Source organism: Thalassophryne amazonica, chromosome 17 (genome assembly GCF_902500255.1).
Source record: "Thalassophryne amazonica chromosome 17, fThaAma1.1, whole genome shotgun sequence".
Taxonomy (NCBI): Eukaryota; Metazoa; Chordata; class Actinopteri; order Batrachoidiformes; family Batrachoididae; genus Thalassophryne; species Thalassophryne amazonica.
In genome coordinates this window covers 29,600,858-29,627,659 of record NC_047119.1, presented here as the reverse complement: position 1 = coordinate 29,627,659, position 26,802 = coordinate 29,600,858, and the positions used below count along the sequence as shown (strand labels likewise).

General features: G+C 40.2%; 1 protein-coding gene across 2 annotated transcripts in view; it reads left to right on the top strand.

Annotated features, from left to right (window-relative positions):
- pdlim5b (PDZ and LIM domain 5b) overlaps nucleotides 1-26,802 on the top strand; it is a 70,689-nt gene continuing 43,887 nt past the window's right edge. For both annotated transcript variants that reach the window (XM_034191566.1, XM_034191565.1), the window contains exons 1-2: nucleotides 1-106; nucleotides 16,325-16,430. In XM_034191566.1, coding sequence (XP_034047457.1) covers nucleotides 16,332-16,430 — 99 coding nt within the window. In that variant the 5' untranslated portion in view covers nucleotides 1-106; nucleotides 16,325-16,331. The remainder of the gene's footprint in view (nucleotides 107-16,324; nucleotides 16,431-26,802) is intronic.

Sequence of the window (26,802 nt, the reverse complement as noted above, 5' to 3'; positions counted from 1 at the left end):
GGGCTCATATGCGGAAGTTTCAATTCCCTTCAGTCCTCTTCACTTCGAATGTGAGAACCGACGATATCACACTTCTGCACACCGCCAGACATTCTGACAAGACAAGGTGAGCACTCTGATACGAAAACTAAGGCAACAAGAGTCAAAGCTACTGCTGACATTAAATAGGTAACCGAGGAGACTTTTTATCTGCTTTATGTCTCTGATACCGGATTCCTAAGGGCACGCGCACCTTAAATCGTCCAACGCTGTTAAAATACTTGATTTATCTTCTTATTTTAAAATGTTTTATTTTTATTTTCGGGAATGAAACATCAGGAAATAAATTAGACACGTTTTTGTTACACCCACTGAGACAAACAAATTCATACTACATTTGCTGCCCATGAAATTGGGCAGTCTGTTATCTTTTTTTTATCATGTTATATTCTCTAAACGTGTGTGTGTGTGTGTGTGTGTGTGTGTGTGTGTGTGTGTGTGTGTGTGTGTGTGTGTGTGTGTGTGTGTGTGTGTGTGTGTGTGTGTGTACTTTGATATATAGTTTTTAAAAGTCATTTTAAATACTATTCTCTTGTAACCTGTTAGAAGATTGAAGTTTGGAATTAAAAAGTAGCTCCAAGTAAATCTGCAGTCAAGCAAACAAACAAAAAAAAAGTTATATGGTACAATGCATATAATTTTGGATTATCTATTTATGAATAAAACTAATTATGTCAGTAAGAAACCATAGTAATAATAATAAAAAAAATCTATTATGTTTCAACCAGGTTAGGGGTTAAGGATAAGTTTTAAATTAAGTTTAAAGCTTCTCCACTGGTGTGTATGATAATGTCAAGCTCTGCATTGGGTCATAACCCATAGCAGAGTGTGAGGCGTAAGTGGCAGGGCGTCTGACTTGTGAACCAGCAGCATGGGTTCACATGACAATCTTGTTAAAGCCACCACATGCGCACACACACACACACTCTTCAAGTTTTAAATGACTGTGGTAAAGTTAGAAGGATAGATAATAACAAATATCTTGGAACCACAGAAGGTGTAAAAGATCTTCGCCTCAAAAGGTAATTTGTTCTCTACTTACAGATAGAAAACATGTAAACATTTCTACCGTCATAATTGTGTAACCTAGACTGTCCATTCAGAAGCGCTACATATGAATTTAGATTTGTGTTAATAATATGGCTACATACGGCTAGCCATGGCATTAACAAAAAGCCACGGCAATAACAAAAAGCGACTAATATTAATAAGTAAACACTCTAACCCTAACCCAGTTTCCACTTATAGTTTAGGTCCTTACATTGATACAGCACCCTGTACAATCCGTGGATTGTTTTTTAGTACGCCACCCAATGTTATTTCACCTACCCAACATTATGCTTCATGCACAAGCCTAACTCTAATGTCTCTGCAGATTCTCAGTCATCCAGGCCATGGTATTGAAGCAGGTTGAGTCAGGTCAACTGGACTTGTTTAATTCCTTGAAAAGTTGCACTGTACATCCAGAAAAGCTTCATCAGCTTCAGTATTAATGACAATGGCCAGATATGCCAGTACCTTAATCTCCTCACAAAAGGATGTCGGCACATCAGGCTAGCATTCTGAAGAACTTCCTTGTAGATGTCAATGTTTTTTTTAATCCAAAAAATTGGAAAGCAATGTTCCTGTGTAAGTCAGTGAGAGGGAGAGGAGAAATGACTAAAATTGTGATTTTGTAATAGTTCTGCACTATCTTTCATAGATGACACACAGTAGTTGAGTAAACTCAACAAACGTCATACTGTGAGTCAACAATGCTGTATGTAACCTGAAGCGTTAGGAAATATCTGCTACATATGAAAAGGGAAAACTTGTAACTGCTTTCTGGGTCCGTTACATCTGAGATGCTTTTTTGTTCATTTCAATGGATTACATGGAAGAAACATGACTTGAGCCATTGAGGTCAGAGTGGTCAGTAGCTTTATTCTGTCCTCTCTTAATGATGTATAACTAGTAACCGATCTAATCGTCAGTGAAAGAAAAGGTTCAGTGCACTAAATCAGTTGAATAGTTTGGCTTCTTGTTCAATCAATGCTGTATTGATTCCTTGGGCTGCTACATGAAACAGTCTATTTTACTCCCTGTTCATTCATTGTCATTCTGAGTTCTGACAACGCTCTACGGAAATGGCACTGAACAATGAACTGCTTTAAGGAGCAGGAAGTCCCGATGTGCCAAATAAACTGAAACTCAGTTGACTGAGCTGAAACATGTCCTCCTTTCAGGAAGTAGCCCTCAACACAATGACGTGATCATATTTTATATATATATATATATATATATATATATATATATATATACAGTGAGGAAAATAAGTATTTGAACACCCTGTGGTTTTGCAAGTTCTCCCACTTAGAAATTATGCAGGGGTCTGAAATTTTCATCTTAGGTGCATGTCCACTGCGAGTCATAATCTAAAAAAAAAAAAATCCGGAAATCACAATGTATGATTTTTTTTTTTTTTTTTTTTTTAAGAATTTATTTGTATGTTACTGCTGCAAATAAGTATTTGAACACCGTCTAACCAGTAAGAATTCTGGCTCACACAGACCTGTTCATTTTTCTTTAAGAAGCCCTCTTATTCTGCACTCTTTACCTGTATTAATTGCACCTGTTTGAACTTGTTACCTGTATAAAAGACACCTGTTCACACACTCAATCAATCACACTCCAACCTGTTCACCATAGCCAAGACCAAAGAGCTGTCTAAGGACACCAGGGACAAAACTGTAGACCTGCACAAGGCTGGGATGGACTACAGGACAACAGGCAAGCAGCTTGGTGGAAGACAACAACTGTTATGATTATTTATTATAAGTGGAAGAAACACAAGAGAACTGTCAATCTCCCTCGGTCTGGGATTCCATGCAAGATCTCACTTTGTGGGGTAAGGATGATTCTGAGAAAGCTCAGAACTACACAGGAGGACCTGGTCAATGACCCGAAGAGAGCTGGGAGCACAGTCACAAAGATTACATTAGTAACACATGATGCTGTCATGGTTTAAAATCCTGCAGGGCAGCAAGGTCCCCCTGCTCAAGCCAACACATATCCAGGCCCGTTTGAAGTTCACCAGTGACCATCTGGATGATCCAGAGGAGGCATGGGAGAAGGTCATGTGGTCAGATGAGACCAGAATAGAGCTTTTTGGGATCAACTCCACTTACCATGTTTAGAGGATGAGAACAACCCCAAGAAAACCATCCCAACCGTGAAGCATGAGGGTGGAATCTTCATACTCTGGGGGTGCTCTTCTGCAAAGAGGACAGGACGACTGCACCGTATTGAAGGGAGGATCGATGGGGTCATGTATTGCGAGATTTTGGCAAACAACCTCCTTCCCTCAGTAAGAGCATTGAAGATGGGTCATGGCTGGGTCTTCCAGCATGACAATGACCCCAAACACACAGCCAGGGCAACTAAGGAGGGGCTCTGTAAGAAGCATTTCAAGATCCTGGAGTGACCTGGCCAGTCTCCAGACCTGAACTCAATAGAAAATCTTTGGAGGGAGCTGAAACTCCAAACCTGAAAGATCTGGAGGAGTGGACCAAAATCCCTGCTGCAGTCTGTGCAAACCTGGTGATAAACTACAGGAAATGTTTGACCTCTGTAACTGCAAACAAAGGCTACTGTACCAAATATTAACATTGATTTTCACAGGCGTTCAAATACTTATTTGCAGCAGTAACATACAAATAAATTATTAAAAAATCATACATTGTGATTTCCGGATTTTTTTTTTTAGATTATATTCTCACAGTGGACATGCACCTAAGATGAAAATTTCAGACCCCTCCGTGATTTCTAAGTGGGAGAACATGCAAAATCGCAGGGTGTTCAAATACTTATTTTCCTGACTACGTGTGTGTGTGTGTGTGTGTGTGTGTGTGTGTGTGTGTGTGTGTGTGTGTGTGTGTGTGTGTGTGTGTGTATATATATATATATATATATATGTGTGTGTGTGTGTATATATATATATGTGTATATATACATGAGGTCTATTAGACAATAAACCGACCCTTTTATTATTTTTTTTTAACTATATGGATTTGAATGACGTGCGATTCCACCAATCATGCTTGAACCCTCGTGCGCATGCGTGAGTTTTTTCACGCGTGTCGGTGACATCATTTCCCTGTGGGCAGGCCTTGAGTGAGATGTGGTCCCACCCTCTCGGCTGAATTCCTTTGTTTCACACGCTGCTCGAGACGGCGTGCGTTGCTTTATCAAAATTTTTTCTGGACCTGTAAGGAATATCCGAGTGGATACTATTCGAGAAATTAAGATGGTTTTCGGTGAAAAGTTTAACGGCTGATGAGAGATTATGGGGTGTTTCTGTCGGTGTAAGGACTTCCCACAGAGCGGGACGTCCTGCAGCGCTTCCAGGCGCCGTCGTCAGCCTGTTTCGACCTGAAAACATCCTAATTTAAGGCTTAATTCACCCAGGACGTCGTGAGAGAACAGAGAAGATTGAGAAGAGGCCGGCATGGGGACTTTATGCGGACATTCCACTGTTTAAGGACATTTTTTTAATGAAAGACGTGCGCGCAAATTCGCCGAGTCGTTTCCGTGACGACTCGGCGAATTTATATTTATATATATATATACTCAACAAAACTATAAACGCAACACTTTTGGTTTTGCTCCCATTTTGTATGAGATGAACTCAAATATCTAAAACTTTTTCCACATACACTATCACCATTTCCCTCAAATATTGTTCACAAACCAGTCTAAATCTGTGATAGTGAGCTGTCCCACCTCACAGGTGTGCCATATCAAGATGCTGATTAGACACCATGATTAGTGCACAGGTGTGCCTTAGACTGCCCACAATAAAAGGCCACTCTGAAAGGTGCAGTTTTATCACACAGCACAATGCCACAGATGTCGCAAGATTTGAGGGAGTGTGCAATTGGCATGCTGACAGCAGGAATGTCAACCAGAGCTGTTGCTTGTGTATTGAATGTTCATTTCTCTACCATAAGCCATCTCCAAAGGCGTTTCAGAGAATTTGGCAGTACATCCAACCAGCCTCACAACCGCAGACCACGTGTAACCACGACCAGGACCTCCACATCCAGCATGTTCACCTCCAAGATCGTCTGAGACCAGCCACTCGGACAGCTGCTGAAACAGTCGGTTTGCATAACCAAAGAATTTCTGCACAAACTGTCAGAAACCGTCTCAGGGAAGCTCATCTGCATGCTTGTCGTCTTCATCTGGGTCTCGACCTGATTCCAGTTCGTCGTCGTAACCGACTTGAGTGGGCAAATGCTCACATTCACTGGCGTTTGGCACGTTGGAGAGGTGTTCTCTTCACGGATGATTCCCGGTTCACACTGTCCAGGGCAGATGGCAGACAGCGTGTGTGGCGTCGTGTGGGTGAGCGGTTTTCTGATGTCAATGTTGTGGATCGAGTGGCCCATGGTGGTGGTGGGGTTATGGTATGGGCAGGCGTCTGTTATGGACGAAGAACACAGGTGCATTTTATTGATGGCATTTTGAATGCACAGATCCTGAGGCCCATTGTTGTGCCATACATCCAAGAACATCACCTCATGTTGCAGCAGGATAATGCACGGCCCCGTGTTGCAAGGATCTGTACACAATTCTTGGAAGCTGAAAATGTCCCGGTTCTTGCATGGCCGGCATACTCACCGGACATGTCACCCATTGAGCATGTTTGGGATGCTCTGGACCGGCATATACGACAGCGTGTACCAGTTCCTGCCAATATCCAGCAACTTCGCACAGCCATTGAAGAGGAGTGGACCAACATTCCACAGGCCACAATTGACAACCTGATCAACTCTATGCGAAGGAGGCAAATGGTGGTCACACCAGATACTGACTGGTATCGGCCCCCAATAAAACAAAACTGCACCTTTCAGAGTGGCCTTTTATTGTGGACAGTCTAAGGCACACCTGTGCACTAATCATGGTGTCTAATCAGCATCTTGGTATGGCACACCTGTGAGGTGGGATGGATTATCTCAGCAAAGGAGAAGTGCTCACTATCACAGATTTAGACTGGTTTGTGAACAATATTTGAGGGAAATGGTGATATTGTGTATGTGGAAAAAGTTTTAGATCTTTGAGTTCATCTCATACAAAATGGGAGCAAAACCAAAAGTGTTGCGTTTTATATTTTTATATATGTGTGTATATATATATATATATATATATATATATATATATATATATATATATATATATATATATATATATATATATATATATATAAGAGAGAGAGAGAAAATCCTGTACCTTACCCCAGATTTGTATCTCGAGACAATCCTGTCTCGGAGGTCTACAGACAATTCCTTTGACATCTTGCTTGGCTAGTGCTCCGACATGCACTGTCAACTGTGGAACCTTATATGTAGACAAGTGTCTTTCCAAATCATGTCCAATCAACTGAATTTACACCAGGTGGACTCCAGTTAAGCAGTGGAAACAGGTTGCACCTGAGCTCAATTCGGAGTTTGATGGCAAAGGCTGTGAATACTTGTGTCGCTACATGTGATTTCTTAGGGGATTTTTATTTTTAATACAAAAATTTCCTTCGGTGCTTCCTTTTCTTTCACTTGGGGTTGCCACAGCAGATCCAAAGTAGATCTGCATGTTGATTTGGCAGAATTTTACGCTGGATGCCCTTTCTGATGAAGCTTCGCATTACATGGAGAAATGGCAGGGTTGTGGTTTGAACCACCTTCGCACTGAAACCAAATTTGCAAAAATCTGGAAAAAAAAACTTTCTTACATTGTCATTATGGGGTATTGTGTGTAAAATTTTGAGGAAAAAAATGAATTTCATCTATTTTGATTTAAGGCTGTGACATAACAAAATGTATAAAAACTGAAGCGCTGTGAATACTTTCCACATGCACTGTATATACATAAAAATCTCACTCTCCTCCCCCCAACAGCCAGGGAGGGGTGTGGGTGTGTGTGTGTGTGTGTGTATACAGTGGTATGTAAAGACAAACACAATGATATTTGAGAAGTGAAATGAAGTTTATAGGATTTACAGAAAGTATACAATAATTCTTTTAACAAAATTAGACAGGTGCATAAATTTGGGCACCCCAACAGAAAAAATACATCAATATTTAGTAGATCCTCCTTTTGCAGAAATAATGAGTCTGAGAGCCTGAATGAGAGTCTAGATTCTGGTTGAAGGTATTTTGGACGATTCTTCTTTACAAAACATCTCAGGTTTGTTGGTTTCCGAGCATGGACAGTCTGCTTAAAATCACACCACAGATTTTCAATAAAATTCAGGTCTGGGGACTGAGATGGCCATTACAAAACATTGTACTTGTTCCTCTGCATGAATGCCTTAGTAGATTTTGAGCAGTGTTTAGGCTCATTGTCTTGTTGAAAGATCCAGCCCCGGTGCAGCTTCAACTTTGTCACTGATTCATGAACGTTGTTCTCAAGAATCTGCTGATATTGACTGGAATCCATGTGACCCTCAACTTTAATAAGATTCCCAGTACCTGCACTGGCCACACAGCCACACAGCATGATGGAACCATGTCCAAATTTTACTGTAGGTAGCAAGTGTTTCTGTTGGAATGCTGTGTTCTTTTTCTGTCATGCATACCACCCCTTGTTATGTCCAGATAATTCAATTTTAGTTTCATCAGTCTACAGCACCTTATTTGAAAATGAAGCTGGCTTGTCCAAATGTGCTGTAGTATACCTCAAGTGACTCTGTTTGTGGTGTGTACTCAGAAAAGGCTTCCTCTGCATTACTCTCATCCAGCATCTTCTTCTACAAAGTGTGCTGTATAGTTGAACAATGCACAGAGACACTATCTGCAGCAAGCTCATGTTGTAGGTCTTTGGAGCAGGTCTGTGGGTTGACTATGACTGTTCTCACCATCCTTCACTTCAGCTTATGAGATTTTGCTTGGCCTGCCACTTCAGGCCTTAACTAGTACTGTGCCTGCGGGCTTCCATTTCCTCACTATGTTCCTCACAGTGGAAACAGACCACTGAAATCTCTTTTTGTATCCTTCCCCTAAACCATGATGTTGAACAGTCTTTGTTTTCAGGTTATTAGAGTATTAGAGTTGTTTAGAGGTGCTCATGTTGCCACTCATTAGAAGAGATGTAAAGAGGGGAAACACTTGTAAACGGCCATCTTAAATACCCTTTCTCATGATTGGATTCATCTGTGTAAGGAGGTCAAGGGTCAATGAGCTTACCAAACCAATTCTGTGTTCCAATAATTAGTGTCAAATGTATTCAAACCAATAAAATAAGGGTGCCCAAATTAATGCACCTGCCTAATTTTGTTTAAATAATTATTGTACACTTTCTGTAAATACTAGACACTTCATTTCACTTCTCAAATATCAGTATGTTCGTCTGCTACATGATATATTTAACTGAAATTTCTGATCCAGACAACCAATGATTTATAAAGGAAAATCATGAAAACTATCAGGGTTGCCCAAACGTTTGCATACAAGTGTGTGTGTGTCTACAAAAGTGTGTTGGTATGGTTAGGCATTAACAAAGCTACAAGTTAACTAATAACTTAGGCTTAGAATGTTGTTTATAGCAGTAGGGAATTCTGCTGCTTTTCACTTTATCGAGGGTCAGATTGTTCCACAGCATCTAAATGTTATTGTCAGTGATTAATTTGGTGATAATAGACTACTCGGGCTATTGGACAGTCTGTATTCTAAATGTATTCACCTCAAGTAGCTTTTACCACCAGTCCTATGAAGCTGTCAGGCAGTACTTTGGTACCTTTCACCAGGTCCCTGTTGTATTTAGTGTGCTGAAAGGATTGTGTTTTAATCTGTTATTTCTTGTGTAAGTGTTGAAATATTCAACACAATAAAATGAAGTTACGACCAGAACTTGAACGATAAGGTCTCGGTAGGAAATGGCTGGAAATGTGCCTGAGCTAAAATGCAGAAATGACTATGTGAGTGCTGCTGATTAAATACAGCTCAACTTTTTTTTCTCTCTGTTTGGAAACACTCTAAGGTGTGTCTGCTCATGTCTATGCATGATATCATTTCAAATTGCAAAACAAGCACAGACATGAGATGTGAACAGTGTTTGTTCTCTCCTTATTAGGAAAAAAAACACCACTAATATGAGTGTAATCCAGAGCACAGGATGAATTTCACCTATTTTCAAGTATCTTAAATAATCTCTTTATTGGCTTTAAATGTTTGAACTGAGCGATAATTAAGAAATCATGCACAGTTCTACCAAAGCAGTGAAGTTGTGCTTGTTGCATGTGGTTTAATGTGTTTGTCCAGGTTGTATTTAACCAGAGGCATTTTCCAGAGTTTCAGTGATTACACGGTCTTTACAAAAAGCCTGCAGTGTTTTTTCTTTTCTTTCTTTTTTTTTTTTTTTGTCTGTCCATTGTCTCTTTTGTCCTCTGTAAAGAGAGTTTGTCAGCATTCCATTGCAGACATGTATGGGCTCAGATGAACTGGTAAACAGGGTTTGGGCAGCTATGAAAGAGGCAGTTGACTGTTTGGCAGTTGAGTTGTACTTTATATATATATAATCTCCAAGCAAACATTTTAGAATTACATTATTTACTGAAATGGCTTAAACTGTTAACTGAATTGGTTGTCATTCTTGGTGATATGATTTGGTTTCAGTGCGGAAGGTTCCTGGTTCGAATCCCACCCCTACCACATTTCTCCATGTAATGTGGAGTTGCGTCAGGAAGGGCATCCGGTGCAAAATTTGTGCCAATTCAACATGCAGATCCACCTTGGATTTGCTGTGGCGACCCCGAGTACAAAACAAGGGAGTAGCCGAAGGGACTTAGTACTTGGTGATATGATTTCTGTGGTAGGCCTTGGTGTAGGTGAGCAACGATAATGACCTTTTCATGTTTTGGTGGACATTTTTGAATGCTATCCTGTATATTCAGCATGAGGCTAGTATTTATTTTTGGAGCATCCTGACTGTGTTTTGAGGTCATCTAAGGAACCTAAAAAGTTGTTTTTTTTGCAAGGGAGCCTTAGCTTCCCTACTGTTGTATTTTTTTCCCCCCACAAAAATACAAAACCAAACAACAACAAAAAACAAACTTATCTGAACCCATCATCACCTTGAAGACGACAGACATCTGTTGGTTCCTATCTTAATATAAACACCCACGTTCTTTGTGTTTGTCTAAGTGCACTTGGATTGGTGTATAATGTTATCATTGCCACAGTCCTTAGTATAAACAGTGCTGCACACTTTGTGCTTTCCATTTGTTTACCTCCACCCTGTCACTTTCACACAGTTTATTTCAGCCGATGTTTATCTGCTCTAGTTTTTGGCTGCTCTTCTGGCTTTCTAAAAAGGACATTCTCTTTCACCCATTCTGATAAGACAGTCCAAAGGTCAGCTGCTCACTTGATGCATGTAATTGTCTTGTACAACTGACCAGGTGATATACAAAGGGTGGTGCTGCAGCCTTGAGGGACTTTATGACAGCAGCATGAATTACAGCCTCAAACTGGCATGTCTCTGCTGCCATGGCAAGGTGTTTTGTACGCTCCTAGGAAGTGTTTTCAGTGAAATTTGCCTCTGTTTACAGAAATAAATGAAACTTAGATCAATCTGGTCAATCTAAAAAATAAACCAAAATCATTGTATATTACATATGTATTAAAGCCCTCAACACTACAAAGTGGATCATTTCCACAATGTGGCAGAGATGTGTGCTTTTTGAATGCAGGTCAGGTCTGGGAGCACACACTGGTACTGTGTCACCACATCCATTACACCACAACACCAAACTGGGTTACTATTCATAAAATACTTGCATGATAGAAAACAAGCAACAGTGGCCTTAGTAGCCACCAGGATCCTGCAGTTATCGACAAAGATTCTTGAGCAACCTGATAGGCTGCCTAATCTTTATTTTATGTCTTAGTAATTTGCATGTTTAAAAAAAAATCAACCAACATGATCCAAAATAAGAGGATCACTGGTCTTTACCTTTGTCTCCCAGAACCTAAGATTTCAGACATGAATGTGCAGTAGTTTTTATGATATTATCTTGCAGTTCTACTCATGCACTACATTAACCCTATGATTTAAGTGTCTTTATCTGTACAGGCTAGTACAGTCATTCCCAAGTGTGTATCATTTGTAAATAAAATGCCAAATTTGCTGACTATTGTAAATAAACAATTATGAAAATATTGATGTACAGTGCATCTAGAATGCATTTAGAGCATCACTTTTGCTGCATTTTATGTTACAACCTTATTCCAACATGGAGTAAAGATTTTTTTTTTTCCATCACAATTCTAGGTGGTGGCCAAGTGGTTAATGCACTTGGTTTCAGTTAGAAGGTTCCGGGTTCAAATCCCACCCCTGCCACATTTCTCCATGTAATGTGGAGTTGTGTCAGGAAGGGCATCCGGCGTAAAACCTGTGCCAATTCAACATGCAGAGCACCTCGGATTTGCTGTGGCCACCCCGAGTATAAAAACAAGGGAGCAGCCGAAGGGACTTACTTTACAATTCTACTCACAACACCCCATAATGACAACATGAAAAAGTTTTTTTTGTTGTTGTTTTGTTTTTGCAAATTTATTAAAAATAAAAAACTAAGAAATTACGTGTCCATAAGTATTCACAGCCTTTGCCCAGTACTTTGTTGATGCACCTTTGGCAACAATTACAGCCTCAGGTCTTCTTGAATATGATGCCACAAGCTTGGTGCACGTATCTTTGGGCAGTTTTGCCCATTCCTCTTTGCAGCACCTCTCAAGCTCCATGAGGTTGGATGGATTTGATTTAAATTTGCAAATAGATCCCATATTATTTGTACTTATCCAGCCAACACAATTTTGCTTTACCTAATTGGGAATACAGAGGAAAAATTTCTTGGTTGGACAATTCTGATTGTGTGGGATCTGTGTACCTATTTAAATGAAGTAAATTCATTCGTGTATACACTTTTTTACTTTTGTCATGCTCAGTTTTACTTTTAATGTAATGTGCTTAGTTCAAGAGAACACAGTTGCAATGTTTTTTTACAACCATACTGTTATCTTTGGCATTTTTAAGGAAAAAAAGTTTCAACCACACCCAGCCATAACTGAAGAAATATTTTTAAAAGCATTGACAGTACTGTGACGTCATCCTCGTATTGTCACTTCCAATTATGTACAACAGCATTTACAGACATCTTGGTTACAAGTGTTGTTTTACTTGCAAATATGATCCCTGTGTTTGTGTTGTGTATGATTTACTCTTGTGTTGTATATCCTGGTCTATACTTTATGCAAAAGTTCCATTAGGGTCAAATTGGCAAGAACTATAATATATACCGTATTTTCCAGAGTATAAATCGCAGCAGATTATAAATCGCACCCATCAATAAATGCATCTTGAAGGGGGAAAAACAAAACAAAACACGTATGTCGCACCGGACATATATGGTTATGAGCTCTTTGATTTGGGATTTTTGTGCATTGTTGTAGTGTCTTTTATATGGCTACCATTTATTCTTTTATTATTGGAGTTTATTTATTTTAGTGCAGTAGTGTCCAAAGACATTCCAGAAAGGGCCAAGAGGGTTTTCTTTGTAACCGCTGACTCTAATAGGTGATTTCACCTGCTGGAGACCTTACTTGTGTGAAGCACCATGAGGCAACTTTGTTGTGATTTGGCGCTATATAAATGTAATAAATTGAACTGAAATTCACTGATTAACATCACATCATCAAATCAGGACCTTCAGCATGCACTGGAGCGGTTTGCAGCCAAGTGTGAAGCGTCCGGGATGAAGATCAGCACCTCCAAATCCGAGGCCATGGTTCTCGACTGGAAAAAGGTGCTTTACCCTCTTCAGGTCGGTGGAGTGTCCTTGCCTCAAGTGGAGGAGTTTAAGTATCTCGGCGTCTTGTTCACGAGTGAGGGACGGATGGAGCGTGAGATTGACAGACAGATCGGTGCAGCGTCTGCAGTGATGCGGTCGCTGTATCGGACTGTTGTGGTGAAGAGAGAGCTGAGCAGGGGGGCAAAGCTCTCGATTTACCGATCGATCTACGTTCCGACCCTCACCTATGGTCATGAGATTTGGTTCATGACCGAAAGAACAAGATCGTGAGTACAAGCCGCCGAGATGAGTTTCCTCCTCAGGGTGGCTGGGCATTCCCTTAGAGATAGGGTGAGGAGCTCGGTCACTCAGGAGGAACTCAGAGTCGACCCACTGCTCCTCCACGTCGAAATGAGCCAGCTGAGGTGGCTCGGGCATCTTTTTCGGATGCCCCCTGGACGCGTCGCTGGAGAGGTGTTCCGGGCACGTCCCATCGGGAGGAGGCTCCAGGGAAGACCCAGGACACGCTGGAGGGACTATGTCTCACAGCTGGGTTGGGATGCCTCGGGCTTCCTCCGGAGGGGCAGGGGGAGGTGTGTGTGTGGATCGGGGGGTCTGGGCAGCTTTGCTTGAGCTGCTGCCCCCACTACCTGACCTCAGATGACGCGGGAGAAAATGGATGGATAGATGATTAACGTCACTTTGTGTAGATGGGATGAGTTAGTCAGTGAAATTACCTGCTGGTGTCAATGGTTGCAGAGAAAACCTGCACCCTCTTGGCCCTCTCTGGAATGTCTTTGAACATCACTGGTTTAGTGCTTTAATTCTTGGAAAAGTTCTATATAAATAGTCATTATAATTGTTATTATTATTAATAACAAACTTGTGAATTTTTGGTATACAATCGCACCAAAGTATAAGTCGCAGGGCCTCCCAAACTAGTAAAATATAAACATGACTTATACATGAGAAAATATGGTATATGTACCATGTTTGTGTCAATGTTGAGTGTATCATCGCCAACCAAAAAAACAAAACCAAACCAGCAAATACACTCAACAAAAATATAAACGCAACACTTTTGATTTTGCTCCCATTTTGTATGAGATGAACTCAAAGATCTAAAACTTTTTCCACATACACAATATCACCATTTCCCTCAAATATTGTTCACAAACCAGTCTAAATCTGTGATAGTGAGCACTTCTCCTTTGCTGAGATAATCCATCCCACCTCACAGGTGTTCCATACCAAGATGCTGATTAGACACCATGATTAGTGCACAGGTGTGCCTTAGACTGCCCACAATAAAAGGCCACTCTGAAAGGTGCAGTTTTGTTTTATTGGGGGGGGATACCAGTCAGTATCTGGTGTGACCACCATTTGCCTCATGCAGTGCAACACATCTCCTTCGCATCATCCGTGAAGAGAACACCTCTCCAACGTGCCAAACGCCAGCGAATGTGAGCATTTGCCCACTCAAGTCGGTTACTACGACGAACTAGAGTCAGGTCGAGACCCCGATGAGGACGACGAGCATGCAGATGAGCTTCCCTGAGACGGTTTCTGACAGTTTGTGCAGAAATTCTTTGGTTATGCAAACCGATTGTTTCAGCAGCTGTCCGAGTGGCTGGTCTCAGACGATCTTGGAGGTGAACATGCTGGATGTGGAGGTCCTGGGCGAGTGTGGTTACACATGGTCTGCGGTTGTGAGGCTGGTTGGATGTACTGCCAAATTCTCTGAATCGCCTTTGGAGACGGCTTATGGTAGAGAAATGAACATTCAATACACGAGCAACAGCTCTGGTTGACATTCCTGCTGTCAGCATGCCAATTGCACGCTCCCTCAAATCTTGCAACATCTGTGGCATTGTGCTGTGTGATAAAACTGCACCTTTCAGAGTGGCCTTTTATTGTGGGCAGTCTAAGGCACACCTGTGCACTAATCATGGTGTCTAATCAGCATCTTGATATGGCACACCTGTGAGGTGGGATGGATTATCTCAGCAAAGGAGAAGTGCTCACTATCACAGATTTAGACTGGTTTGTGAACAATATTTGAGGGAAATGGTGATATTGTGTATGTGGAAAAAGTTTTAGATCTTTGAGTTCATCTCATACAAAATGGGAGCAAAACCAAAAGTGTTGCGTTTATATTTTTGTTGAGTGTAGATTTGCTGCAAAGTTTCCACTGTCTATTTCCTCTTTGTTACTGTAACAAAGTATAGTAATTCATAATAACAGACTGATGCCATCGTTTCATGTCACCATCCACCCTTCCTGTTAGCCAGGACAAAGTTGTTTACACATAATCCATAAGTGCACAAAGGAAGTTGTTTAAATAGACTCATCAAACTACCTTTCACACACTAAACAATAGGGTGCATTCTGCAAACCAAATATTCTATTGGCTTTATTAATAAACCTAAGTTTATCACATTAAATTTTTATAATTGACAGCATCTGACTTCAGCCGTTTAGGGGCTGGCTTACACTTCAATTTTCAGGAGTGTGACAGACATGGAAGAAACCAGAAAAACTCAGTAGTGCATTTTTATGCACCCAACACTTGTTGCTGTGTTTCACTGTTGGAAATTTACATGCACATATGTGTAATCATTATATCTTGAAGTATTTCTGAAATAGTGTGCCAGATTGTGACATTGATATTCCTGGGAAATACCAAAATGTTGATTTTACTGTTATATCAAACTGGTCTCTAAACAAGGCATGCATTGGCTTTATTTTCTCTTCTCCAGCACTGACAGTACTTGTTTATAAATTATGGGGAAATTTAGAAATATATTTTTGTGAAATACCTTTACAGTGAAATACCTTTATAGCTGGTTATTTGGCATTCTGTCATCAGAAGCTGATGCCAGAACTTTTCCCAGGGATCTTAGTCTGAGCATATTTGATCACTGTTTAGTCAAAGGACACAGAGGATTTGTGCAAAGGGTCATCTTTTTTTTTCCTCCTCTTACTATGGGTTATTACCTGACTTATGCCATTTTATGTATGAATATCAATTTGATTTTCAGAAGATTCATATTGCAGTTGTTTTCTATGGCCCAAAAGTGACTTGTTTCAGTTTTTTAATTTGCTCTGCTCATCAAATTCATGTGCTTTTATTTATTTATTTTAAATTAAGTGACCTTTCATTTGTGAATTTTAATCAGCTCTGAGGCTGTCAAAATTACATAATTAATAGTGAACATATTTTAAGTCATCACACATTCGCTGGGCAATCATTAAAAATAATAAGGGGGTGGGGGATACGTTATTAAAGTTGTATGAGTTAAAGTTCATTTTTGCACAAAACACTTTTGGGACTCTGTGCATGGGTCTGTGTAGCCTAGGGTGTGGTTTAGTAGGGGGCTCCAAGGGGGGTAAAAAAATATTTAGGGACCACTTGTTTTTGATTACCTATAACAAAATGAATTTTTTTTTTCTCCCCACCTGCAGGTGAATCATGAGCAACAGTTACAGCGTGACGCTTGCTGGCCCTGCTCCATGGGGTTTCCGATTGCAAGGAGGGAAGGAATTCTGTCTTCCTCTCACCATTTCACGTGTGAGTTTAACATATGTCCACACTGTACATTTATGGACTTTGCTAAGGGGCAGTCGCGCTGCTCACGCTCAGTATTCGGTCTGCTTAGTCGGTGATGAAAGTGTATGTGATGTGCATCCCCTGTATGACACTCATTGCTATATTTACTCACCTTCTCAGAAAGTTACTTTTGGTCTGCTATGGTTTTGACCCATCTGCTGTCAAAAATATGGCAACCATCTTGATAACATGGAATAAGTATATTGCAGCACACAAATCATTGATTTGATTCATTCTGACAGCCTTTCATGAAATATTTGGAGGATTTCACCAGTAGCTGTTAATAGCGACTGACATTTTCGTCCTTCAGTTGCGAGATGGTGCAAAGTATTCTGGCCTATCTCACTGGCATTATGCCGGATTCTAGACTGAGGACATGAGGCTCAGAGAGCCTTGTTGCTCTGTTGGAAGTAAAGCTGTCCTTAAATGGCCCATCTGAACAAAACCTTTCAGCAGAGATGTTGTGAATCATCACTGTATGCTGCAGTAAAAACAGTTTTGTCTGAAATGTCTTGTTTACTGGAAATGAATACTGCTTTTTGTCAAACGTAGTTAGAAAGGGGCAGTTTGTCCTGGATCAGTATGTTGTGTGCTTCAGTGGCCACTACAGATTGAGTAGCTGTAGTCTTTCCCCCTCTTATTTTGATTAACAAGAATTAAACAAAATAAAAATATAACGCAATGCTAAAATACCCTCGGCCATATGAACATTGTCACTTTATAATTTGCAGTTGTTTAATTGGTATTACAGTGCAAAGTGTGTGTGTGTGTGTGTGTCTGTCTGTCTGTCTATTATATATACAGTGGTGTCAAAAAGTGGTTGCCCCTTGAGCTTTTACATGTTAGAAATTTTTTAGGACATCAAAAAAACAAAACAAATATTCAGGGTTTGGATATTAAAATTTCTAAAATTCTGCACTCTAAACTCACTGTGAAAAGTAATCTCTACATCACGAATTAAAAGAAATAAAAATCTAAAAACCAAAATGATGGTGTTAATAAGTAAGTGCCCCCTTTACTATAGCACGTTTACCATCACTTTTTACATCCAGTTCTCTTCAGACAAGTCAGGGGATGGATACATGAACATTCCCAAGACACTGATTATGTCTTGGACTATTTACATCAATTATAATGCAATACAAACAGTATGGTACTCTATGGTAAATCTGTGTGGAGTAGACAGTTCTAAAAAATGGAGTAATTTGTATCAGACGGAGACTAGAGAGGAAAGCCACCAAGACACCCAGACAACCTCAGAAGTTGTGCATAGTGCATGTTTTGCATTTTGCATCACCAGTCATGCCTTCATAGTGGAGTTGCTCAGAGAAGAATTTTCTTTCAACAAAACAGATCAAATCTATGCTTGAATTTCCAGTGTGGCTTCTGGCAAATTGTGTGTGTGTGTTTTATAAAAGCCTTCTCTATACCACTTCATCGTGAAGCTGTATAACTGGTGATGTAAAACTCAAAACTTGCACTATGCAAATCAGACCCGGCGCCAGAAAAAAAATATTAAGGGGGCGATGAGTTTATCACAGGGGGCGGGGTGCCACCCCCCCCCCCCCCAAAAAAAAGTGCGCACTGGAGGGGACGTGCCTCTGAGCGTGCGTGATGAATTGGGTGCGGTCCTGGAAAGCTTGTGTATTTAGGCTACACCGTTGTAAGAGACTGACTGAGTAAGAGTAAAGAGTGATTATTTGAACATATAGACCCTCGGTCAAGTGATCTCCTGCATACCACACAGAGCCGGTGTTCTGTCGAGATGAGGTGCGCCAACTTCCGACACTCTGAGCTGTGACATACCTTTGCGTTGTCCAATAGGAACGACGCGTCGGGCCAAAACACGGAAGACTCGTGGCAGAAACCACTGATCTCTACAAAATGGATCGGTGCAGAAACCTCTGATCTGTACAAAACATTAACGTGTGACAGGACTGCTCGTTTATAGAGCAGTTTTCTGAAGAAAAATCACTGGAAATGTTTTTTTTTTGTTGTTGTTGTTTGTTACCTCAAAATGTCTGATTACTGTTAAAAAAAAGTTTAGAACACTTGTAATTAAAATAGCTAAATAAATCAATAAATGGTTCTTTAGAAACCTTTCATCTGTAAATTAAAACCACCTGTTATTTCAGATTAGATAATTTCTTGTTTAACATAAGGAACCTTGGACATTTATTTTTAGACAAATAAAATAACATGGAAACTTGTACTTTTTTTTTAAATCTGGTAGATTATTTATATCTTATTTCAACCAGAAAAACAAACACTAAATACATACAAATGTTTATTATAAATGCAACAGGAAATAATTTAACGACTGCAGTGTGATTGTAAAGTAGGATTTCTGTGACATAAACCTCATTTTTTTTTATATATATAGTCATTTAAACTTGACCAAAATATGTAATTGCCTTTAATGTTATCAGGACAGAGTCATTTCTAAAATATGAATTTGAGCACAATAAGTGGAGAGCTTCTACCTGTGCATATGTCTTTTGACTTTGATTTCGTGGACATTTTTAATGATCCGTTCATTTATTATTAAAATATAAAATGAAACAGCTTTTTAAAAAATAATAAAATAGTTGCTGTTCAAAGAACCTTTTATTTAGAAGCAGATGATGTTATGCTGGATTCTCGGGACCAGATGAAGGTCTCTTCTGCAGCTTTGAACTCTGGTGGTGTTGCTGAAGACATTTTTGTCCTATTTTGAAGAGCAGAGATGTTTTCTTTCGACTGGACTTCGTGATGTTCAGCTCATCAATGGAAGTTTGGTTGTCTGCACAGCAAATGTTCCTGATTGGGACAAATAAAAATATTTCTTTAAATATAAAGAAACACTAAACAGTTTATATATAAAAAGGAAAAAAACGGCAAAAAAAAAGATGGAAAAAAAAAACGCTCGAAAAAATAAGTTATTTAAAGTTGAGCTTTTGTGGTGTCTGAAAAAAGCTGTAGTTTTATTTGGTAAAAATAAGAGACTGAACCATCTACAAATTAAAGCGTTCAATCAGATCAACTGTGCTAAAAAGCTAAGCTAACGTTAGCCGATCAATAAACCTTCACAGCAGTGCAGAAACATCACGTTTTACTTTTATTTTATCCTCACCTCGATAAAGCTGCAGAACTAACCTCCGTTGGGCAAACTAGGACTTCGCATATATCCAAAAAGTGGGAGATTTCGGACTGAGTGGATTTGCTCCATCCCCCGGCTGCCTGCCTCGGTCTGCCCAGGAATGATGCCTGAAAGCCGGCTTCTCCATGCGGGTCGGCCCGCTGTCACGGTTCGATCAATATCCCACCAAGTCGTCAGTCCTCCCTCGGTCGGCGTCACTTTGAAAAGTAGCTGAAAAAAAGCTTCTCCCAGCAGGGTAATGGGAGAATCATTCTACTGCTGTTTTTTTAAAGGTTTTTTGTGGTTCAGGCGGCCCAAATTCAAGATGGCGATCGCTGAACTTTTTTCAGGTTGTGGAAACAGTGTGACGTGGCCGCAATCTCTGCCCCCTTGCCGCTTCCGAAGTGACGCGTCTGATGTCATGACGCATTGGAAACGCACCGGTCTGGTGTTACGAAACGTTAAAGCGTCGCGCTGAAGCTTGCAGTGTGAAAGGCCCTTGACACTGCTTGAATAAATCGAGCTTGCCCTCTGCTGCACTGACGATTGCAACCCTCAACCTATCAAATCGCTTGAACACAGACACGCCATATCTGTTTGTTTTAAAATGAATTGCGTTAGTTAATTAATTTGGTTTATTTGTTAAATACGTGATATTATTGAATAACTAATATTTTGCTATATTTTCCAGAATTTCTTTTTCCTTCTTTTTTATTTTTATTTTTTGATAACGCTAACATCCAAGGGGGCGAGGTTGATGACGTGAGGGGGCGTCGTCCCCAAACTCCCCCTCGTGGCGCCGGGTCCGATACAAATGTTCTTCAATCACATCTTCAGTCACAGCCAATTCTGGGCTAAAAAGTTAAAGCTCTGCATACAGAAAAGGTATGAGTTATAATCCAGTGTGATTTATACTCTGCAACTGTTTTCCCCCCTCCTCTCCAAGAGGCTTTTTTTTTTTTTGACAGGTGCATCTTGTACTTCAGAAAATACAACAAATACAGCCCCTGTGTTCCTTGTACCTTACTTTGTGCTTAGACTGTGCCATGTATAAGTGGATCTGGACATGCCGTAATTTGGCTTACATGATGTGCTTCAGCTTGTCTTTATAGTTTAACTGTCTAAGTAATTGGAGCTTGTGCTATTTTTCTGGTGTGTGTGTGTGTGTGTGTGTGTGTGTGTGTGTGTGTGTGTGTGTGTGTGTGTGTGTGTGTGTGTGTGTGTGTGTGTGTGTGTGCGCGCGCCTAGAAGCCTGACAAACTCTAACCCAGGTAAATGTTTGTGTAGGTTATGATGATGAGTAGAGTACATTGTAGAGCATAAGTGGTTAGACTGTCTCACATGTCTACCAGCAGTCCCATGAGTCACCTGCAGCATGCCACACCATTGCTGAGGCTGGCAATGTGGTATCAGTGCTTTATTCTGTCACAGCTCTACATTCTGTCACATTCATGGTTTGTGCCGTTTCTGTGACATCTCTTAATCACAGCACAAGGCCAGTTGGCCAGTGGAAAGAAAAGTTTTGGCATCCTGAGTGAATCAAAGCCTCAAACACTTCACAGCCAAAATAAGGACTGTGTTCTGACATGCGATTCTGTTTTGAACCTGCAATCTGCACTACTTCTGATTTGAGGTAGAGGTGTTTAATTCTGGAAGTCATCTGCAAGCAGTCTAACATAGCTCAAGTTCCTCCATTAAATGAATGAGGGGAAAAAATTGTATAAACCATGTCCCTATTTTAAAGTTCATTAAAAGTTCACAATTTGCAGTAGCTTACATTGCATTTAAGTATAGGGTATTCATTTGTTCATATGCCATTCAGGTTTAGTTTGTTTTGCTTAGGTGCATACAGTCAGCAGTTGCATAATCCTTCCATATGTAACCGATCCGTTAAATAAATTAACTATATAAAGCGTATTGGAGTGTGATTGACTGTGTGTGAACAGGTGTCTTTTATACAGGTAACAAGTTCAAACAGGTGCAATTAATACAGGTAAAGAATGCAGAATAAGAGGGCTTCTTAAAGAAAAATTAACAGGTCTGTGAGAGCCAGAATTCTTGCTGGTTGGTAGGGGGTCATATACTTATGCAATAAAATGCAAATTAATTATATAAAAAACATACAACACAACGTCCATGATTTCCAAAAACAATTTGAAATATGGACTCATCAGACCACAGCACACTTTTCCTCTTTTTGTCTGTCCATTTCAAATGAGCTTGGGCCCAGAGAAGGTGGCGGCGTTTCTGGATGTTGTTGATGTATGGCTTTTGCTTTGCATGGTAGAATTTTAACTTGCACTTGTAGATGTAGTTACAAACTGTGCTAACTGACAGTGGTTTTCTGAAGTGTTCCTGAGCTCACACAGTAAGATCCTTTACACAATGATATCAGTTTTTAATGCAGTGCTGCCTGAGGGCTTGAAGGTCACGGGCATTCATTGTTGGTTTTCGGCGTTGCCTCTTACGTGTAGAAAGTTCTCCAGATTCTCTGAATCTTCTGATTATATTATGGACTGTAGATGATGGAATCCCTAAATTCCTTGCAATTGAATGTTGAGAAACATTGTTCTTAAACTGTTGGACTATTTTTTCACACAGTTGTTCACAAAGTGGTGATCCTCACCCCATTTTTGCTTGTGAACGGCTGAGCCTTTTGGGGATGCTCCTTTTATACCTAATCATGACACTCACCTGTTTCCAGTTAGGTGTTCTTTGAGTATTCATCAACTTTCCCAGTCTTTTGTTGCCCCGTCCCAACTTTTTTGAAATGTGTTGCAGGTATCCATTTCAAAATGAGAAAATATTTGCACAAAAACATAAAAAGTCTATCAGTTTGAACATTAAATATCTTGTCTTTGTGGTATGTTCAGTTGAATATAGTTTGAAGAGGATTTGCAAATCGTATTCTGTTTTTATTTACATTTTACACAACGTCCCAACTTCATTGGAATTCACGGCAGGTGTCGGCTAGCATCATAAACTGTGGTTATACAACTAAATACTAGTTTAGTGATTCACAGGATTGCTAAAAAAGCAGTTTGAACATAATAGTTTTGAGTTTGTAGCTTCAACAGCAGATGCTACTATTATTGTGAACACCCCTTTTCTACTTTATTTACTAAGAGCCCAATTTCATAGCCTTAAGAGTGTGCATATCATGAATTCTTGGTCTTGTTGGATTTGTGAGAATCTACTGAATCTACTGGTACCTTGTTTCCCATGTAACGATAATATACTCAAAACCTGGATTCATCTTTTTAGTCACATAGCACTACTATTATTCTGAACACTACTGTATAAGTAAACTGTAACTTAATTGTGCCCAGTCTCATATTTGAATTGTTGGAAAATGTTTTGCTGTATAGGATAGAGCCTTGAACTTACAATTGGATCTGTTTTTCATTTCACTTGTCACAGAATTACCAAGTATGGGCTTAGATTAGTGGCACTTGGCTCTTCCTGGCTTGAGGTTGAAAGCAGCACAGGCACTTGGCTCATTTACCGTTGTGGCTTAAGGCCTTTTCATATCATCAGCCTCAGTGGTGCTCGCTGGCTGGGTTTGCTGCTGACCTTACTAAAGAGAATTTAGTATTCCGTGCAGGGTTGGTATGTCTTTGTGTTGTTTTGTTGCCGTTGGCATGGTGATTTGGGTAAGCACTCCTGTATAGGTGTGCTAGTAAGAAACTTGGATTAAACCATGACAACCACGAGTGATCCTCTATAGTGGCCTTAATTTGGGATGTTTGACTTGGAGGAAAAGACTGATTTAGTATTTCTTTGCCTACCTTCAGTCCTGAATGTACTCCTCTGTTTGCTTTCAAAACAGTTTTTTTTTTGTGTGTGTGTGTAGTTGAAAGAAATACATTTTCCTCTTGACAAATGTTTGTGGTTTCTGTTTGTGCTGGCCCAGTCGGTTTCTGTGTTGCATATCCTATTGCTGTTTGTGTGTTAGCAAAAAAATGTTAAGGGGCCTTGATTGTTTATTTATCTATCTATTTAATGAACCTTTACATTTTGAGTCCATGGAGTCATGGTTTCTTAAAAAACAAAAAGAAACCATGAGGCTCAATTCCTGAATTATAATAATGTAAAAATATTTAAATGCATTTTTTTAATGAACAAACATGCAAATAGCAAGTGTCAAAAAATTTGCCATTCATCAAAAATGAAAAGGCCTCCATATTTGTTTTGTTTTTTTTTTGTGAAGGAGAGGAAAGAAATTGGGACAGTATAATATGAAGAACATTCCTGATACTCAAATCAAGTTAAGGGCTCCTTCACACATAGTGTAGATTTGGTCGATTTGCGCAGAAAGTGTGCATGAAGCAGGAATCGTGTACAAAACGTGTAATTTCGTAGCTGCCTCTAACGCCTTGTACACCTGTTGCTACAACTATTTGCGCACACCAGCGGCTGAAAGACGGTGTGCGCAAGCCCATCGAACCCTCTCGCGGCAGGTGTCGGCCAAATTCTAACTGACATGCACAAACATATAACACTGCTTGTTTGAAACTCAGAAAATGTGTGGCTATTTGTACTATCATCATCAAAACAGTCTGCAGACAATCACTGTCGAGCTGGATGTGAAATCTGTCTAAGTGCCTCACGGCTGTGAAATTGCGGAGTGTACATGTGGCGTGCCAGAGTGTCGGCTCACCCCACAACACGTGTGCGTGTGTTTCGCGCGCTTCTCCCCAACACATCTGTGTGTGTGGTTCCCCCCACCACCACCACCACAGGCGAGGCATCTCTCATCTGATCACAGAGTGACATCTTGGTCTGTGCACTGACAGGATGGGGGGGTGGCTGGCTGCCCACACCTGTAGGGACATCTTCGGTCATGCACATCACAGCTGCAGCACACATCCCGTGTTTTGACGGACACGCATGTTTGTGTGCTTGTGTGGAAATACATAAAAACATATATCGCTTTTGCGATGGGAGCATCTGAATGTCACGTCCGACAGGACATCGTGTCGGGCTGTGCACCGCACGACCAGGACAAGCCAACAGTATGACAGATATGCCACTTTCAGTCAAGTATCAGCAGAAATATGCCCTGCCATATTCCTACCAAACATATTTGTATTGCCCGCTTGATAAATGCAGTGTTTTTATATGGTGTGTATTTATTTCATTTTAAATACATCCATCTCCTTCCTCATATCAAGCAGGTTCCCGCAACTTTCACAGGACTGTGATCGTAGCTCAGTGGTAAGGTTTCTGACTGGCAGTCAGAGCTTTTGGAAGGTGTGGGTTCGAGTCCCGTGGGTGACATGTAATTTTTAATTTATTTTGTTTTTTTCCAGCAGCTGTGTTCCCACATGCACAAAACCATTGCAGCATGTATTTTTTTTTATTTTTATTTGTTTCTTCACCGCAGCTGCACGATGTGGTATGTGGAACCACATTGTGCAGCTGCTGGCAGTGTGTTCCTGCATGCATGAACCATCGCACCGGCATCGTGCATGCCTGCCTGTTGGTGCAATGTTTTGTGGTTCGATCATATGGGCTGTTTTGCCGTGAGTTGCCCTGGAGATGTACATATTCACACTGTGTGAAGGGGGCTTAATGCATGTTAATCAGAAAAGAAAATTTATAGATTAAAAATCAAAATTATAAGCCAGAAAAACAGTTAAACTGATAAAACAAACTCTTGGTGAATGACAAATGAGGGTTTGTCTAAAGAATTTCTTGAAAGTATAAAGCAGATGTTGAGTGGTCTACATCTGTTCTACTATGAATTTCATAAAGGAAATACAATTTATGAGCTAGTTTTCCAGGACACATAGAAGGCAGTGGATTGAAAACTGTTAGGTTGTGCCAGACTAGAGTGATAACCAGTTCCTAGAGTAAGAATGACTCATTAATTTGCAAACATGGTCTTGTGTCTTTTATGTCTTAATGTCAGGCCCTCTGCCTGCCCTACAAATATGACACACATTACCCAGTCTTTTCTCTCTCACCACAAAATGCTTCCTGTAGCATGACTTCTCAAAAATGAGAAGACCACAAACCTTCCACCTTCCACCATATTGTCATTGGAAGCAGGAAATAACACAGTTCCCAACATGGGAGATTATTAGTATTCCACTAGTGCTGCAGTATAATTTTAAACGTGCTTAGTCATTTATTAACTGAAAATAACAAGAATTCACTTTTAAAATAGGAAGTGTGCTACATTACTCGATTGTACATCATTCCATTCTTTGCAGTTTATTTTTCTGTAAGTAAGTCGGTTGGCGAAGCTTGTAAATAACTGTAGCAACAGCGTTGTCGCTCCAGCGGCATTATTGACATCTGCATAGCAAAGTGGTTAGGGCGCAGAGTAATACATCAGATGTGAAACCGTTGAATGTTGACATCTGCGTAGCAAAGCGGTCAGGGCGTGCTGTAATACATCAAATGTGAAACGGTCAAATATTTTGCCACCGTCAAATCGATATTTTATGGTCTGAAATCTCACATGATTAACCAATCAGATTTGCGGAACAGATGTCATTGGATTAGAATATAGAGAGTGTGTGTGTGTGTGTGTGTGTGTTTTTGTTTTTTTTAACTTTGTGAGCACCAAAGGATTAATAGATTGAGTTCATCCCCTGCAGCTAACACAGTAACTCCAAAACAATCAATGCAAATTTAAAAAAGGTATATAATCAGGTCAGACAGACTAAAATATATTTAAATTTGATGCACAAATTAATTTAAAAAGCAACCTTTAGATAATAATTCAGTTCAATTTATTGACATCACACTGATTCACAACATAAGCGGCCACAAGGTGCTTCTCAAGGGTACGGTCAAACTTTACCAACCACCCTGAACAAGCATGTAGGCAACACTGGTAAGTGAAAACTCCCTCTGGAATTTTTGAGGAAGAAACCTCAAATCGACCAGACTCAGAGGGGTGACACACAGCTTATTAACAATAACAAGAATCAGGTGGACTAAGATAAAACAAAGAATTGTCAAACATGCAAAACAGACGTGACACAAATGAACACCTCTGTAAAAAAGTCCAAATGGACATCGTGACCTACAGCTTGTCAAAAGTGAAGAATTCAATTTTCCAGTCTTTTTTTTGTTTGTTTGTTACACACACACACACGCATAGGCAGAGGACTGCTAGATGGATAGTCTTCTCTGCTACAGCCATCAAACTTGATCCAGAATCCAGATCTGGCTCCAGATCACCTCCAATATTTAATGGGG